The sequence below is a fragment of the Geotrypetes seraphini genome, chromosome 2 (genome assembly GCF_902459505.1).
Source record: "Geotrypetes seraphini chromosome 2, aGeoSer1.1, whole genome shotgun sequence".
Lineage (NCBI taxonomy): Eukaryota > Metazoa > Chordata > Amphibia > Gymnophiona > Dermophiidae > Geotrypetes > Geotrypetes seraphini.
Window position 1 is genome coordinate 154,953,928 of NC_047085.1, and position 16,948 is coordinate 154,970,875.

At 42.5% G+C, this 16,948-nt stretch overlaps 1 protein-coding gene across 1 annotated transcript in view; it reads right to left on the minus strand.

Annotated features, from left to right (window-relative positions):
• Positions 1–2,966: 2,966 nt before the first annotated feature.
• Positions 2,967–16,948, minus strand: part of APCDD1 (APC down-regulated 1) — a 91,331-nt gene continuing 77,349 nt past the window's right edge. The window contains exon 5 of the mRNA XM_033934211.1: positions 2,967–5,712. Within this exon, the coding sequence (XP_033790102.1) occupies positions 5,258–5,712 (455 nt within the window). The 3' untranslated portion in view covers positions 2,967–5,257. The remainder of the gene's footprint in view (positions 5,713–16,948) is intronic.

Sequence of the window (16,948 nt, forward strand, 5' to 3'; positions counted from 1 at the left end):
CATCTTGCCTATCTTACTTTGATAGTGATACTTTTTAATCCTCATCACTTGTGAGCTTCACACGTTGGTGTCGGACCCACCTTTTAAACTTTTCACCAGGATAAGGTAGTTCTCTGCTCCCATCCTGAATTCCTATCAAATATAGTTATGGAATTTCATTTGAATCAATATTTGTGCTTCCATTTTCTTCCCAAGCCTCATTCTCACCCTGGTGAAACAACTCTTCCTAACGTAGACCAGGGGTAGGGAACTCCGGGCCTCAAGAGCCGTATTCCAGTCAGGTTTTCAGGATTTCCCCAATGAATATGCATTGAAAGCAGTGCATGCAAATAGATCTCATGCATATTCATTGGGGAAATCCTGAAAACCCAAATGGAATATGGCTCTCGAGGACCGGAGTTCCCTACCCCTGCCTTAAGACTGTAAATGGCTTACCATTTTCAACGGACTAAGCCACATACAACATCTCCTCAACTGTTCCTCTTCTTGGATCCTCACAGTTTGGGTCGGTCTGTAACCAAGAGCACTAGTTCCACATGGTTGGCAGCCTTTATTGCCTTCTCCTATGCTCAGGCTGGGCTACAGCTCGGGGATCGTGTAACAGCATAAGGTCTGAGCTATGGCAGCTTTAGTTGCTTTCTTGCATTCCACTTCCATAGATGAAATCTGTAAGACAGCTACTTGGTCCTCAGTTCACAGGTTCACCTCTTTCTATAGTCTGGAATCCTTTCCAGATGGGATGGTCACTTCAGCTAAGCAGTTTTATAAAATTTATTCTCTTACTGGCCAACACTCCCTCCATCCCATTCTAGTAAGCTAGGGAGTCCCACATGTGAGAATCTGCTGCCTGCTTGTCCTGGGATAAAGCACAGTTACTTACCATAACAGGTGTTATCCAGGACAAGCAGGCAGATATTTTCATAACCCACCCGCCTCCCCTGGTCGGCTTCTTAGCTTGCTTATGGAACTGAGGTACAGCGAGTATACGTCGGGTGGGAAGGCACTTGTGCAAGTGCGGTCAGTCGTTAAATTTCTTAAAACTTAAAGTGACAGTACACTTCTAATACTGTCTGTATCAGGGCTCTGTGAATGACATCATCCCACATGTGAGAATATCTGCCTGCTGTCCCTGGATAACACCTGTTACGGTAAGTATGCTTTTTCTGAGCTTCCTAGAAAAGTGTTCTTCAACCACCGGTCCATGGACCAGTGCCGGTCCACAGAAATGTCTTGCCGGTCCACAGGGCCAGCACGTGCGTCAGGCCCAAAACAGTGTTCTTCAACCGCCGGTCCACGGTGCGATTGATGCGGCATTATCTTTGAGCCAGCTCCCTCTTCCTAACTGATTCAGTGCACAAAGCCATGGGCAGTGGCTCCTACGGGCATCCTGCGCCTGAACTGGAAGCCTTCTCTCCGACGTTGCAACGTCAGAGGGAAGGCTTCCAGATGAGGCACGGGACGTGCAAGGTGCAATTAGTATTATTATGGGGGCAGGGTCTGGGGTGGAGATTGGGTAGAGATGGGCCGGGTCTGGCCCACGACTTAGCCCAGTGTTCTTCAACTGCCGGTCCACAGAATAATTATTTTATTTCTGCCGGTCCATAGGTGTAAAAAGGTTGAAAAACACTGTCCTAGAAGACTCGAACTCTGCCATGCAAATGTAGTATAACAAGGTCTTTAATATTAAAATGGTAGTAAAATGTGCTCATTAAAATGTAAACGACCACTCCAGGTGATTCTCTATCATCGCAAAGTGATTCTCAAACCTCATTGAACTATATTTATGAGCAAAATTTTCTGGCAGGGTCTGAGCTGTGATAGTCTTACTTTCCAGTAAGTGCCCGAGCATTGATTGGCTCAGGCACTGACAGTAAAGTAAGGCTTGACAGTTCAGAACACCCCCCCCCCCGGCAAATTAAGAAAAAAAAGACCCCTGATTCCTCCCTCCCTTCAATCCCCCCCCTCAGGGCCAATATGATGCCCCTAGTTTGGCAGGAGGGATGCTCATTCCCTCCTGCCACCAATATTCCCCACACCTTTAAATTGAAGGACGGCAGGAGGCATGCTCACTCCCTCCTGCGATGAATGCAGTCACCATAGGTGGTCTCAGCTCCCCAACAAACTGCTGCACCCCTGTACCTTTAAATTGAAAGATGGCAGAAGGGGATGCCCACTCCCTTTTGCTGCTGGTGTCCTCTAACACCCCTGACAGTCTCCTGCCCCTCTCCCCATACCTTGGAATTGAAGGATAGCTAGAGGGATGCCTATTTCCTTTAGCTGGCAGGCTTGCCTCTTCAAAATGGTGGGCCTTCCCTTTCCTGGTGCATCCTGGAATGCACTGGGAGGGGCCTAAGGCCTGTGCCTAGTGTATTAAGGGATGCACTTTGCTCAAATGTTGTTTTTCCTCAGAATAAGCTCCTTTCATTGTTTTCTGCTCATCAGTTTCTAAGCTTGTTGATCACTTTAGGGCCCATACTGTGGATGCTCAGTAGAGAATGACACAGGGACAAATTTATCCCCGTCCCTGCAGGAACTCAATTTTTCCGTTCCATCCCTGTAAATTGTTGCTGTCCCTGCCCCATTCCTTTAAGCTCTGTCTTAACTGCAGAAGCCTCAAGTGCACTTATGATTTTAAAGTGTTAGAGCCTTGTGCAGATGAGGACAGATCTTACAGGAATGGGGCAGGGACAGGACGGGAAAATGAGTTCCCATGGGGATGGGGAAAAATTTGTCCCCATGCCATTCTCTAATGCTCAGTTTAATTTGGAACTTTGCCAAGGGCTTTGGTAAAATATATATACACCACAACTAGCACTCTCCCTTGATCTGTTTGGTCACCCAGCCAAATAAATTTCAGTGTTTTATAAGTTTTGTACACAAGTGAGAGACATGCACATTCTCTACGCATATGTATTAATTTATTTAACAGACTTATACCCCACCTAAAATCTGAAGTGCACTATGTCACTTACATGTACGTATGTTGGTTGTTTTTTGTTTGTTTTTTTGTTAATGCAGGTTTTATATTTAATGTTATTTGCATATGTTGGATGAAATTCGCTTCAATGAGGCAGAATAAAAATTGCAACAATAAATACAAATAAATGGAGTGATAAGATGGCTTCTTCTATGATCTCTAGACCAAAATGTGACAGATAACAGATGTTTACCAATATTAAACATAAATACAAGTTACTACATGAGCACAGGAGAAGCAATCCTTTAATAAGGCTTTCTTCACTATAAAAAAAATATGCAGCATATTCTCATCATTTTTATGAGTTTCCATCAAGGTTGCCATTTAACTATTTTACGCCAGCAGATTTTGGTTGAGTGAAGTTGTGTTCATGGGTGAACCATCACTATATTTTTGGTAAAAAGACAGCTATGTGAATAATTCTCGCCATCATCTGAATAAACCAATTTTATGTTTCCAAAACATTAATGATAATTCAGTATGATTCAGGATACAGAGCTTTTCCAGTTTTATGACTCTAGCAAATAAGACTTAGTTCTGATTTTGTAGTTTATAAGTTAAGGGCCTAGGTCATTAACATTTGCTCTGTAGATGTTAAGGGCAAGATTCAACAAATGACACTCAAATTAGGCAGCAGGAAAAACCTGCACCAAGTGCTATTCTATAAAAATTATTCCAAACTTAGTGCCTTTTATAGAATAGTGCTTAGTGAGGCTTCCTGTGCAAACGTTTGGAGGATGTGAGGATTTATGCCTACTGAGACCTGGTGTGCAAGTTGGGCAAGCAACAGTGCGCTTATAACACTGACCTATAGTTTTAGAATGCCCCTTATCTGCCTATTCCCCTCCTGTGTCCATGCCCCCATTTGGGTTGCACATGAGACATTTTGAATACACAGCATTATAGAATAGCATATAGGCAGGTTCATACATAAGTCCAAATGAATCAATTATTGGAGTTAATTGGAACTAGCAGTGTTAATTAATTTGTGTGCACATCTGCCCTACATGCCAAAATATGTGTGACCTATATAGAATCCGGGAGTAAAGGCCTGTACGATGGTTCTTTGATTTTGTATCTATTGGGAAAATGTTTAGTGACTCAGAAACAAAATGAGAAAAGCCCACATCTGGCCGTTAACTGTTATTGAACTTTCAATGAATAATCTGTATTAAACAGTACATGCTAACATTTTTAAAAATAATTTGTCTAGATATCTTGTATTACCATTAGGCTGAGCTCCACCCTGTAGGCTGTTGCTGCCATAAAAGACCAAAGATTTAAGTACTAGTTTTGAGTTATATTGGTTTAAAATGCATTGATTTTAAATGCTGAATTTTGTCACTAGAACCCTTCCTCGCTGTGTAGATGTGAAGTTTTCTGAACAGATTATTTTGTGGTTTTAGGAAAGGATGTTTAAACTGTAGATCCTTTGTTCTTAAAATGCAATTTCTGGTATAAAAAAAAAGCTTTGTGCAGTGGAAAAACCCTTTCATACCCTATGCAACTTTCAGTTTCTGAATGTTCATATATTAGACAAAAATTGTTAAATTTCCTTGTAATTGGAACAATTGCTGCTCAGATTCCACCATATCTTTGTAAGTTAAAAACATCAATGTAAAAATATTTTAAATTACAGTACTTTTTTTAATTTAAAGAAACTTTTAATTCATAAAAATAACTGGTGGTATTTTTTCTTTGGCTTGCAACTTGTAAGATTATGTTTTAGATAAATCCTTGTCTTTCATATATACATATCTACAACACTTTAATATAAGAAAATTGTCAAGGTCACAGTATTAAACAATACTGTACAAAACAAATTCCTGATCATTCAACACTGATTAAAAACTAAGCTTGGGTTGAGGTGAGGACTGGAGATAGCAGGGAAGATCACAACAGCAAAATGGCACAGACAAAAAAATGTAATTGATCTTTCTTTTAACTAAACTTTGTTCCAACACTATAAACAACAAAAAAAAAAAAACTGTCTGCTATCCTAAAGTGCAATTACTGTTGTGCAGTCATGTCAGGCTGAGATCAGACTGGAGGAAGTTCAAAGCAGAAACATCAAACAGGCCTCTTTCATTTAAAGAGGGATCGGAAAAGGGAGGAGGGAGGAAGAGAAATGACAAAAAGGGCAAAAGTTCTCAGGCGTTCAAGTGCATCAAGTAAACAAATGTTCTTTCTTCCAGAGAAAGCACTCCCATCACGCAGTAGCCCAGTACTTTTTTTTTTTTTTTTTTACAAGTCCCTAAATCATTTCCTTTTTTTCTTTCTTTAGCTGAGAATTTTTAAATTTGAAACAGTACAGATAGACACCAGGAACAGGGTGAGAAGAAAAAGACTAGAGTGCTGTTTTTCTGCAGTATTCTTATACCGGACTTGAGCGCTTTCTTCCAGTGGTCCTTCTGATCTCAGTGCAGATGAAGCACACTGAACAAGAGGCATCTGGTAAGATGTGGCTCTCTTCTCTGGCCTGTCAGGGCTAGATCCATCACTTGGCCTCTGGCCATTGTACAACAAATATCTACCCCGGGCATCCTGCTCCATCTTGAAAAGTTCATATTCTGTATGAGGGAGCTTGATTCCTAGAGCTACACAGCCATTGGTATGAGTAACATCTTGCTCTACGCCAACCAGCCATGAACCCTCTGCTCCACATTCATTCCCATTGAAGACGTTCAGCAGGGATGCTGTAGCTACATCCATAGGGGTGACTTTCATGTGATTAACTAATGAGATAAAAGAGAACATAATTTTGATTTTTTTCTTTCTTCCTTAAGGACATTAGCTATTGAACAAAATAGAGGCAGAAAGATTAAATCATTACTTCTGTTGCCATAATTGTGGTATAATGAGTATGAGATACAAGTTTTATCAAGTGTCATGTCATTTGAAATGCTTTTTCTGGATTAATTTTTACAGGTTTTGTGCATTACAGCCATTCAATATTGCAACCGTGATTAATCTTATGATGTAAATTTAAAAACCCTAAAAGACAGAGACCATAAAATGCTACTTTACAGTCATGTTTTCAATATATGGGAAAATGTTGGTGATGATCATTAAAAATTTGAATGATTAAAGAACAACAATCAGTGCTTTTTTTTGGCATATACTGGCCAAAATGCAGCAGAGTTGGGGGGAAAAAAAAAAAAAAAGAGATATATTTGCCCTATTATAGTTACAAATAATATGAAAATGCTTAAGGGTCCATTTTAATGAGGAGTAAGCTGAGTAGAAGGGGATAGCACAGAACACTATGGAAAGCACCCAACATCCTCTACTTAGCAACTGATATCATGACTACATTGATAGCTTCAAATAAAAGCAATAGGAATAAAATATTGCTATTCCCCTCTTTTACAAAGCTGTGTTAGCGGCTTCCATGCGGCAAAAGCCCTGAAGCCCTTTATGGGCTTTGGGGCAGTTACTGCAGTGGCAGTTGCTAGCACAGCTTTGTAAAAGAGGGGGTAAGTGCAAGATAAAAATAGAAGTAAATCTCATAGGCACAGAGAGAAAAAGAAGTGTGTGGCATAGTGGTTAAAGCTACAGCCTCAGCACCCTGGGGTTGTGGGTTCAAACCCACGCTGCTTCTTGTGACCCTGGGCAAGACACTTAATCCCCCCCCATTGCCCAGGTACATTAGATAGTTTGTGAGCCCACCGGGACAGACAGGGAGAAATGCTTGAGTACCTGAATAAAATCATGTAAACTGTTCTAAGCTCCCTTGAGAGAACGATATAGAAAATTGAATAAATAAATAAACTATGCAAGATTGCTAGAGCCAAAGTGGGGAAAAGACAGTTCAAAGGATGGTGATTTGTTCATCTGATTTCTTGAATGCCATAAATCTCACAAAGGATTGTTTGCCTTTGGGCACAATTCTGTAAATGGTGCCAAAATGATGAGTGCTAAGCTAGAATTCTGTAAAGGGTGCGCCGCACAGAATGACCTTTACAAAATACTAGCTCAGCACACATTACAGGCCTGATTCTATAAATGGCACCGAAAACATTGGCCAGTACTGAGTAGTGTAGAGGAGCAGACACAAAAGACCTGGACCTGCTTGAATGTTTTTAAGCAGATTCTACAATGAGAGAATGATGTTGAAGATGCATTCTCTCAAAACCTGGACACTTTTGAATCCTATTCATCAGTGGTCTCAAACTCGCAGCCCAGGGGCCACATGCAGCCCGCCAGGTACTATTTTGCGGCCCGCGGTCTGTACTAGTGCTGCCCGCTGTTTGCAGTGTCCTCCAGCTTCCCCCTGGACTCCCGCTCTCACCTTCAGATAATTACCGCAGCCTACAGAGAGGATTGCCGGTGCTGTGGCGATCCTTGCAGGCTGCTATCGTCCTCAGCAGCACGTTCCCTTTGCTGTGATCCTGCCCCTGACGTCAGAGGAGAGGCGGGACCGTGGCAGAGGGAATGTGCTGCAGAGGCCGATGGCAGCCTGCAAGGAATGCTACAGCACTGGCGATCCTCTCTGCAGGCTGCGGTAATTAGCTGAAACTAAGACCGGGAGGTCAGGGGGGAAGCTGGAGGACGCTGCAAAGAAGGGGGAAGATTTATAAACTATAAAGAGTTTTACTTCATACAAAATTGTCATGTCTTTAATAAGACATTAACTATTATTTTCTGAGGCCCTCCAAGTACCTACCAATCCAAAATGTGGCCCTGCAAAGGGTTTGAGTTTGAGACTACTGCTATACATTGTGTCAATTTTTTTTAGGAGCTACCTGTACTCCCAGTTTTTAAATAGGGTATCTCTCATGATTTTATGTTAAGGGACTTTGATTATAGTCATTTAGAGGTAACTCAGAAAAGGAACTCAAAAAGTTCAGAACATGGTTGTTCTGTCTCCATTTTAATGGGTAGAGTTTGACCCATTTGTCTTACAAAGTCAGTAAAAGATATGCTTTCTGGGGGAGACTTTCACCTTTAAGGAGAAGGATCAGAAGGCTGCCACTTTTCTGCAGATATCTGGCAGATCCTTGTCTGAGTGTTTGGAGATATGTCAAACTCCTCAAAATACTCCTTCCTAGGTGAATCAGGGGGTGTGCCGTCAAGAGGCGTGTCGAGGCAGGGATTGATACTGTAACTTGGAAGATAACTTCTCTGCCAATGCATGAATGGAATGGGTCTTGTGCTGACCCTGATGTTCGCCGTCAAGCAGGGGTGCGTAACTTCATCCTCAATCGATGCTTCAACTTATCCTCAGCCTTGGATGAAGCAAGAATGAACACCTTAAAAAGCCTATGAAGAATGCATCTGCAGTATCTCCAAGAACTCTTGTTTTGAGCATAGGCCGATCTCCTGGAGAGTCAGTGTCTGCACTGGAAGATGCATCGGTGTGGAGGTAGTCTGCAGTGCTAGTTGTCTGGGCATGGGAAACCTTGATGATATATAAAGAGAAGATGTGGTCTACAGTGATGGAGAGTGATTCATTGTGTGTCAATGCTTACTATGCGTCAAGGAATCAGATGTCTGGGAAGAAGCTGTGCTGAACCTAGAAGGGAAGAATGTCCATACTTCATGCATCAAGGGATGCTTCATGTAAGAAAGCTAAGAAGCATAAACAAAGATTATGTTGAATCTCATCTTTGAAGAGAACCCGATGGTCGACGCTCCCTACACAGTGCTGATGCATGTGGTATCGATATTGATGCCGGTTGAGCATCGGGACTTGAATCCCCTACTATAGTAGATGTCAATGATAAGCAAAATGTTTTTCACACTGGATCTTTTGGGCTTTAAATGATCTCTTTTGCTTACATAGACAGAGATCACAACAAATGTACTAACATTCAGGACCCATACCGGGAATGCACCAGTTAAGGAGGTCAGAGCAGGAAATTGTCTGATTACACTGAATACACTTGGTATCTTTTTTGACATGGAGGGAAAAATGGCTGATTGAAGTCAAAAGGCTCAATGATCTGGGGCGCATCAGTGAAAAGTATACTGAAAAACGTTGATGCTCCATGAGAGGAAAAGGCTTTTGAAGTGGTCCAAAGGCCAAAATTTCAATTGACAGAAATTGATTAAACTCAGTAGAAGTACTGAAGAATGAAGAATAATGAAGCAAACAAAAAGAAAATAATTCCAGGAATGCACAAAAAAAAAAACTTGAAAAGTTTGACACACTGAGAGCTGCTCAGCTTCATGGAAAACAGAGAACTGATGGTCCCATGTGCTGACATTGGGCAAGAAGGCACCTACATGAATGCCATATGGGCACTACCTAAAGATTTAAAGTGACAGTATACTTGATAATATCCATACCGGTTTCCATGGATGACATCACCCATGTGAGAATATTATGCCTGCTTGTCCCTGAAGAACTGTTATTACATAAATGAGGGCGTTCTTAGATCTTGCTTTAATAACAGCTGTAGTTTTATGGCTAATTAGTAGCTTCATCTTTATCTGAAAGACTTAAATGACCACCCCTGAAAAATGCCTCTGCTGTAAAAGTAGCGGTGGAGGATTTTTCAGGTGGTCACTGAATTTTACTGTGGCTAGAAAAGCATTGTGGGAGGAGCTAGAGATCCCTTTTCCTAGGAGGAAGGGGGAGGTTATAAAAAAGGAGGAGAGTGAAGATGGCGTCAGGGACAGACGTGTCGTGAGAGGCTCCCCTTCCAGCGGCGTTCTAAGCTTTTTTCCCCGAGATTGACTTACCGTTTTTGCTTGAAGGAATGCCGAAGCGCAGGGGGAAACAGAGGAGCAATCTCCCGGCATCCTCGGCCTCATCGGTGACACGCCAGACAGCAATAACAGCTTTTGCTGTTCCCTTTGGTTTGGGCGAATCCGTGCTCCGAGGGGGGCAGACCTCGGAACTGGACAGTGACTTCTCACTGAGCCCGCTGGGTCCTGCGATCCCTCCCCGTCCCGGGACGATGTCGGGCAGTTCCGCGGATCAACGGGAGATGTCGGGGAGTGAATCCCCGCTGGAACCGATGATGCTGCCTTTGACCCCGGAGGTAATTCAAGCTATGCCGGGTCACCAGCAAACGGCAGAGGGAGGAGGAGGCATTCAGGGAGCAACGAGTGTGGGAAATGGAGTCCCTTCTCCACTTCAACCTCTGAAACCCCTGATCAAGCCTAAAGTGGTGGATATGGAGGCGTTGTGGGGAGCCATGGAGAGCCTTCACCAGGTATGCTCCCAATTTATTTCCTCAACTCAACAAACTGCAATTCAAATTAAAAATTGTGAAGGGAAAATTCAACAACAAGCAACTAGAATGGATAATATTGAAGACAGTCTCTGAAATAAAACTTGTATCAAATTCTCAAATGAAAGAAAAAAACTTAATGATCAGGAAAATTGAAAACTTAGAAAATGCAAATAGAAATTTAAACCTGAGACTTTTAAATTTTCCTGTATCTAGAATATTATCACCGAGATAACTTTTTCATTCTTTTTTGACTTCAGTTTTAAAATTTCCAGAGACAAATATGCCACCATTGCAAAAATTATATTATCTATATATAGTTGAAGAGGATAAGGACAAGTCAATTGTTCATCCTGGAGAATTAGACCTCACTGGGATGTTAGAATCTTCACGGATTGAGATTTCAGCGAGAGCCACTTTGTTAGTAACTTTTGTTTTCTTACAAGATAAAGAAGCTCTTCTCCGCCTCTATTATAGAACTGAAAATGTTGAATTTTCAATTTTTCCTGATGTTTCAAAGTGGACGCAGCTTAGACGGAAAAAATTTCTGACATTCCGTCAGTCAGTTTTGGCTTTGGGAGCTACCTTTCAACTTAGGTTTCCTTGTAAATGTTGTATTTCCTATCAAACAAATAAGTATATTTTTTATGATCCAGAACAACTGCAATTTTTTTTGGAAGGTAAGGCTGCCATTAAGGCTCCTGACCCCTCTGTAATTTCAACCACTTAGGACCTAATGTAATTAACCAAAGAATCCTGTACATTTGTGGCATATGCAAATATGATCGAGTTTAGTTTTCTTTAATTCAACTACCCTTGATTGTGTATGGTTTCACTCTCCTTTAATGTGGACTATAATCATTGTACTGGAATTTATGATTTGATAATAATTTCTTGAATGTATTTAGTTACATGTATCAAAGTGTTCTTTGTGATCTTTGATGTGAAAATGAATAAAATAGATTTAAACAAAAAAAAAAAAGAGGAGGAGAGTGTGTGATCCTGGTTTTTGGTTGTTCCTCTCTCCTGCCAAAGCCCTAGATCGAGGGCGACTCCCAGAGAGATTTGGGAGAGAACTGACAAGACACTATAAATAGTTCAACATAAAGTGAGATGGAAGTGACAGGGTGAAGTCTCTGATGAAACCAAAGTGTCTGCCTTCTCTGCTGAAGAAACTGTAAATAATTGACTCTGCCGGGAACTGGAAGTGACAGGGGAAAATCTATTGATGGAACCAGAGTGACTATCTTTCACTGAAGTCATAATGCCATTGTACAGGGCCATGGTGAGACCTCATCTGGAGTACTGTGTGCAATTCTGGAGGCCACATTACAGTAAAGATGTGCGCAGAATTGAATCGGTTCAGCGGATGGCCACCAGGATGATCTCAGGGTTCAAGGGTCTCTTGTACGAAGAGAGACTGAACAAATTGCAGCTCTACACTCTCGAGGAATGTAGGGAGAGGGGAGACATGATCGAAACATTTAAGTACCTCATGGGACGTATCAAAGTGAAAGATGATATTTTCTTTCTCAAGGGACCCTCGGCCACAAGAGGGCACCCGCTCAAACTCAGGGGCGGAAAATTTCATGGCGACATCAGAAAGTATTTCTTCACAGAGAGAGTGGTTGATCATTGGAACAAGCTTCCAGTGCAGGTGATCGAGGCAGACAGTGTGCCAGACTTTAAGAATAAATGGGATACCCATGTGGGATCCCTACGAGGGTCAAGATAAGGAAATTGGATCATTAGAGCATAGACAGGAGGTGGGTAAGCAGAGTGGGCAGACTTGATGGGCTGTAGCCCTTTTCTGCCGTCATCTTCTATGTTTCTATGACCAGACACTCGCAAAGATTCTTCTCCTTCCATAGAGTGTGAAGTACAGGCAGGGACTCGACCTCACGGGAGACTGCTGATTGCCCAGGCTAGATTACAGGAGGCAGCGTCGAGGCAGAACTATAAATTGCTGCTCCAACGTGGTCTGGAGAGAAGCCTGCAAAGGTGGATCCGTGTCTGAAACCGGACCACTTGCTGAGGCTAAAAGCTCCAAGGTGGCAGTGGATTTGTTCTTGGACTTGGAGGTCTTGGAAAGCTTGAGGACCACTGCCTTCTGTTTAGGTATCTGTCCTGAGGGGAGCTCAGGGGAAGATAAAGCAGGTGTACTCGAGGCTAAAGATGATCCAAACGAGGATGGTCTGATGATGCTCGAGGTTAAGAGTCGTGGAAGCAGGAGGATCTTCGCTGGAAGGTGTTGAGGGTGTCATTGAAGAGTCAATCCTGAAGAGTTTCTCCACTAAAACTTGACGACGTTTAAGGGCTTGAGGTTGAAGAATAGCTCAGCGCTCGCACGACTTCGGATTATGGTCAGGCCCAAGGCACTTGAGGCACCAGTGGTGTGGGTCCGTGAGAAAAATCGCATGCTGGAACTGGCTACACTTCTTGAAGCCTGTGACTGGCCGGGACATAGGAGGGAAGATAGCCGCTGCGAAGTTGAAGCCCGCAGGCTGCGGCCGCACGGCCTGGCCCGCCAGTCAGTTAATGAAGAAAAAAATTAAAATAAGTCTTTTTTTTTTAAAAAGGAAAATAAAAAAGTAACAGCGATTCGCGACTAAAAAGAACACAAACCACGGTGAGAGAAGGCACGAAGCGGATGAAGTTCAACGCAGAGTGTTAAAGTACAGACTTCTTGGTTCCGTGTAAAACTGAGAACTGAGGAGACTCACCCTGTGCTGGGCGGGAAGGCACTCACACATGCGCAGTGCGGCTGACTCAAAACTTCTACATTTCTACAAGCAAGTCTGCTTACGAGGCTGTCCAAAACCAGGCTCCGGAATGTTGAGAATAAGCTGCCTGCTTGTCCTGGGATAACTAGTACTACTACTTCTTATCATTTCTATAGCACTACTATATGTACGCAGCGTTACATGCATGGGGCACTGAATAGAACAGGGGATGGTTAGAAAAAATTTGCCAGTATGGAATGCCAATATAAATTTAATAAATAGTTGAGTGAATGCTCCAGATTTGGAAGTAAAATGTACAAAGGTTAAATGAAAAGTAATCCATAACTTTTGTTTAAAGGAATGTATTGTAATGAATATAAAAAAAAATGAAAATAATGCTTGAAACTTGCTCTTTTATTACATGTATTTACTTTTCTACATAGTCTCCACCATTTGCACTCATATTTCTGCAATGATAGAAGAGTATCTGAATGCTTTCAAGAAAGAATCGCACATTTTGTCTCTTCAACCAGTTGCTCACAGTCCTTTCCACATCTTTATTTGAGTCACGCAGATGCCCCTGATGGTATTCCTTCAATTTTGGAAAAAGATGGAAATCACATGGTACTTAGATTGTAAGCTCTTTCGAGCAGGGACTGTTTTCTTACTCTTTGTACAACGCTGCGTGCAGCTCGAAGAGCTATAGAAATTATAGTAGTAGTACTAAAGGTCTCTTCTATCAAACTATGAGCATCAGGAACAGCGTGGGCCATTCAGTGTGGCTCTCTGCGCTAAAAACTGTTAGCGCAGTTTGATAGAAGAGGCCCGAAGTCCAGGTTATTTGGCAGCTAGGGTAAGATGGTGAGACCCATCTTCATCATTGCCTGTGTGGTGTTTTGTGTCAGGGGAGCAATTTCTCCAAGTGGCTTAGTTCTCTGCATACCATAAGAATGACCTCCACTCATAAGCCAGCACATGTGGGGTATGATATTAGCCTGAAACTTACTGCTAATGTTCACTGTAGTACTTGTACATAAGAACATAAGAATTGCCACTGCTGGGTCAAACCAGTGGTCCATCGTGCCCAGCAGTCCGCTCCCGCGGCGGCCTGTAGGTCAATGACTGAGTCTAGCCCAGGGGTGGGCAACTCCGGTCCTCGAGGGCCGGAATCCAATCAGGTTTTCAGGATTTCCCCAATGAATATGCATTGAAAACAGTGCATGCAAATAGATCTCATGCATATTCATTGGGGAAATCCTGAAAACCTGATTAGATTCCAGCCCTTGAGGACCGGCCCATGTCTGGTCTATCTTACCTGCGCACTTTCTGGTTCAGCAGGAACTTGTCTTACTTTGTCTTGAATCCTGGAGGGTGTTTTCCCCTATAATAGCCTCCGGAAGAGCGTTCCAGTTTTCTACCACTCTCTCTGGGTGAAGAAGAACTTTCTTACATTTGTATGGAATTTATCCCCTTTCAACTTTAGAGAGTGCCCTCTCATTCTCCCTACCTTGGATAGGGTGAACAACCTATCTTTATCTACTAAGTCTATTCCTTTCATTAACTTGAATGTTTCAATCATGTCCCCTCTCAGTCTCCTCTTTTGAAGGGAGAAGAGGCCCAGTTTCTCTAATCTCTCACTGTAAGGCAACTCCTTCAGCCCTTAACCATTTTAGTAGCTCTTCTCTGGACCCTTTCGAACAGTACCGTGACCAATGCTGGCCGCAGTATTCCAGGTGGGGGGGGGGGGGGGGCATACCATGGCTCGGTACAGTGGCATGATAACCTTCTCTGATCTGTTCGTGATCCCCTTCTTAATCATTCTGTTCGCCCTTTCTGCCGCCGCCGCCGCACATTATGCAGACGGCTTCATCAACTTGTCAACCAGTACTCCGAAGTCTCTTTCCTGGGGGGTCTCTCCAAGTACTGCACCAGACATCCTGTATTCGTGTATAAGATTTTTGTATTGTGCCAAAGAGAGCTTCTTTCTGGAGTTTCTTATCCAGGTTTGGTTTGGTTGGATGTTCTCTTTAAATAAAGCCTGTGGCACTTAACACTAAGGGAAATATTTCTGTATCTTTACGGCACATTTTTTTAGTCTTTGATTGTATTTCTTGGTACTCGAGGATCTTCCCTCTCTCTACATGATTCACTGAGAAATTGCTTGGGACCAACATCGCCATATCAGTATTTTTCTCTTTTTCTACTATATCTGGCTTTCTGGCATCCAGCTTTTTATCAGTTGGGATGGGGATGTCTCAAGTGATCATAACCTCTTCATTTTCCATAACTCTCTTAGGGTTATGATCCTAATGCTTTTCCAGCACACTGATGTAATGCTTACAGAGTTTCCAGTGAATGAGATGTGCCCCCTTGTGGTGTAGTGGTTAGAGCCAAAGCCTAAGCACCCTGAGGTTGTGGGTTCAAACCTCATGCTGTTCCATGGGACCCTGGGCAAGTCACTTAATCCTCCACTGCCCCAGGTACATTATACAGTGACAGGGAAAAATGCTTGAAGTACCTGTATGTAAACCACTTTGAGTGTGGTTGTAAGACAACAAAAAGCGGTATACAAGTCCTAATTTCCCTTTTTATATAATACCTTTTCACCATCAACACTTTGCAGCCAGCCAAGATCTTTCTTACAGATCTACAGATGTCTGCTGCACCAGTTTTTTCAATGCTTGCTGTAAATCATCTTGTCCATAATCTGTTGTAACTATCAATTACTCATCCTTAGGTTTCAATTCTTCTCTCCTTAACCATTCATGTATCCAATGTTGATCCACAAATGGTTCATGGAGTAGGAGTAACAATTTGTATTCCCCATTGTACTTATGCACTGGCACTTGTTCCTCCCCTGCTGATCCAATTCCTTAAAGAGATTTTTTTTTTCTTCTTCCTTTGCAAATTCTGTTGTTACCTTCTCTTTTGGTACTGATGGATTTTCACCCATTTCTTCTATTCATCAGATTGCTTGTCCAAGTTTAGACAGAACTGGATTCTGGAAGCTTTCTTTCTTTCTTATTTCAATACCTTTTGTGCATTGGGATCTGATAATTTATTTATTTATTTCTTCAATTTTTTTAACCCGTCCTCCCAAAGGAGCCCAGAACTGGTTACAAAGTACATCCATAATAATCAAGACAAGACAGAGATGACATAATTTACATAAATTACAATATAAACATGACAGTAAAACATATGCACTAAGTAGCATCTAGTAACATAGTAGATGGCAGCAGATAAAGACCCGAATGGTCCATCCAGTCTGCCCAACCTGATTCAATTTAAATTTTTTAATTTTTTTCTTAGCTATTTCTGGGCAAGAATCCAAAGCTCTACCCGGTACTGTGCTTGGGTTCCAACTGCCAAAATCTCTGTTAAAACCTACTCCAGCCCATCTCACCCTCTCAGCCACTGATGCCCTCCCCAGCCCATCCTCCACCAAACGGCCATACACAGACCCAGACCGTGCAAGTCTGCCCAGTATTGGCCTTAGTTCAATATTTAATATTATTTTCTGATTCTAGATCCTCTGTGTTCATCCCACGCTTCTTTGAACTCAGTCACAGTTTTACTCTCCACCATCTCTCTCGGGAGCGCATTCCAGGCATCCACCACCCTCTCCGTAAAGTAGAATTTCCTAACATTGCCTTTGAATCTACCACCCCTAACCTCAAATTATGTCCTCTGGTTTTACCAGTTTCCTTTCTCTGGAAAAGATTTTGTTCTACGTTAATACCCTTCAAGTATTTGAACGTCTGAATCATATCTCCCCTATCCCTCCTTTCCTCTAGGGCATACATATTCAGGGCTTCCAGGCTCTCCTCATACGTCTTCTGGCGCAAGCCTCCTATTATTTTCATTGCCCTCCTCTGAACTGCTTCAAGTCTTCTTAAGTCCTTCACCAGATACGGTCTCCAAAACTGAACACAATACTCCAAGTGGGGCCTTACCAATGACCTGTACAGGGGCATCAACACCTTCTTCCTTCTACTGGCTACGCCTCTCTTTATACAGCCCAGCATCCTTCTGGCAGCAGCCACTGCCTTGTCACACTGTTTTTT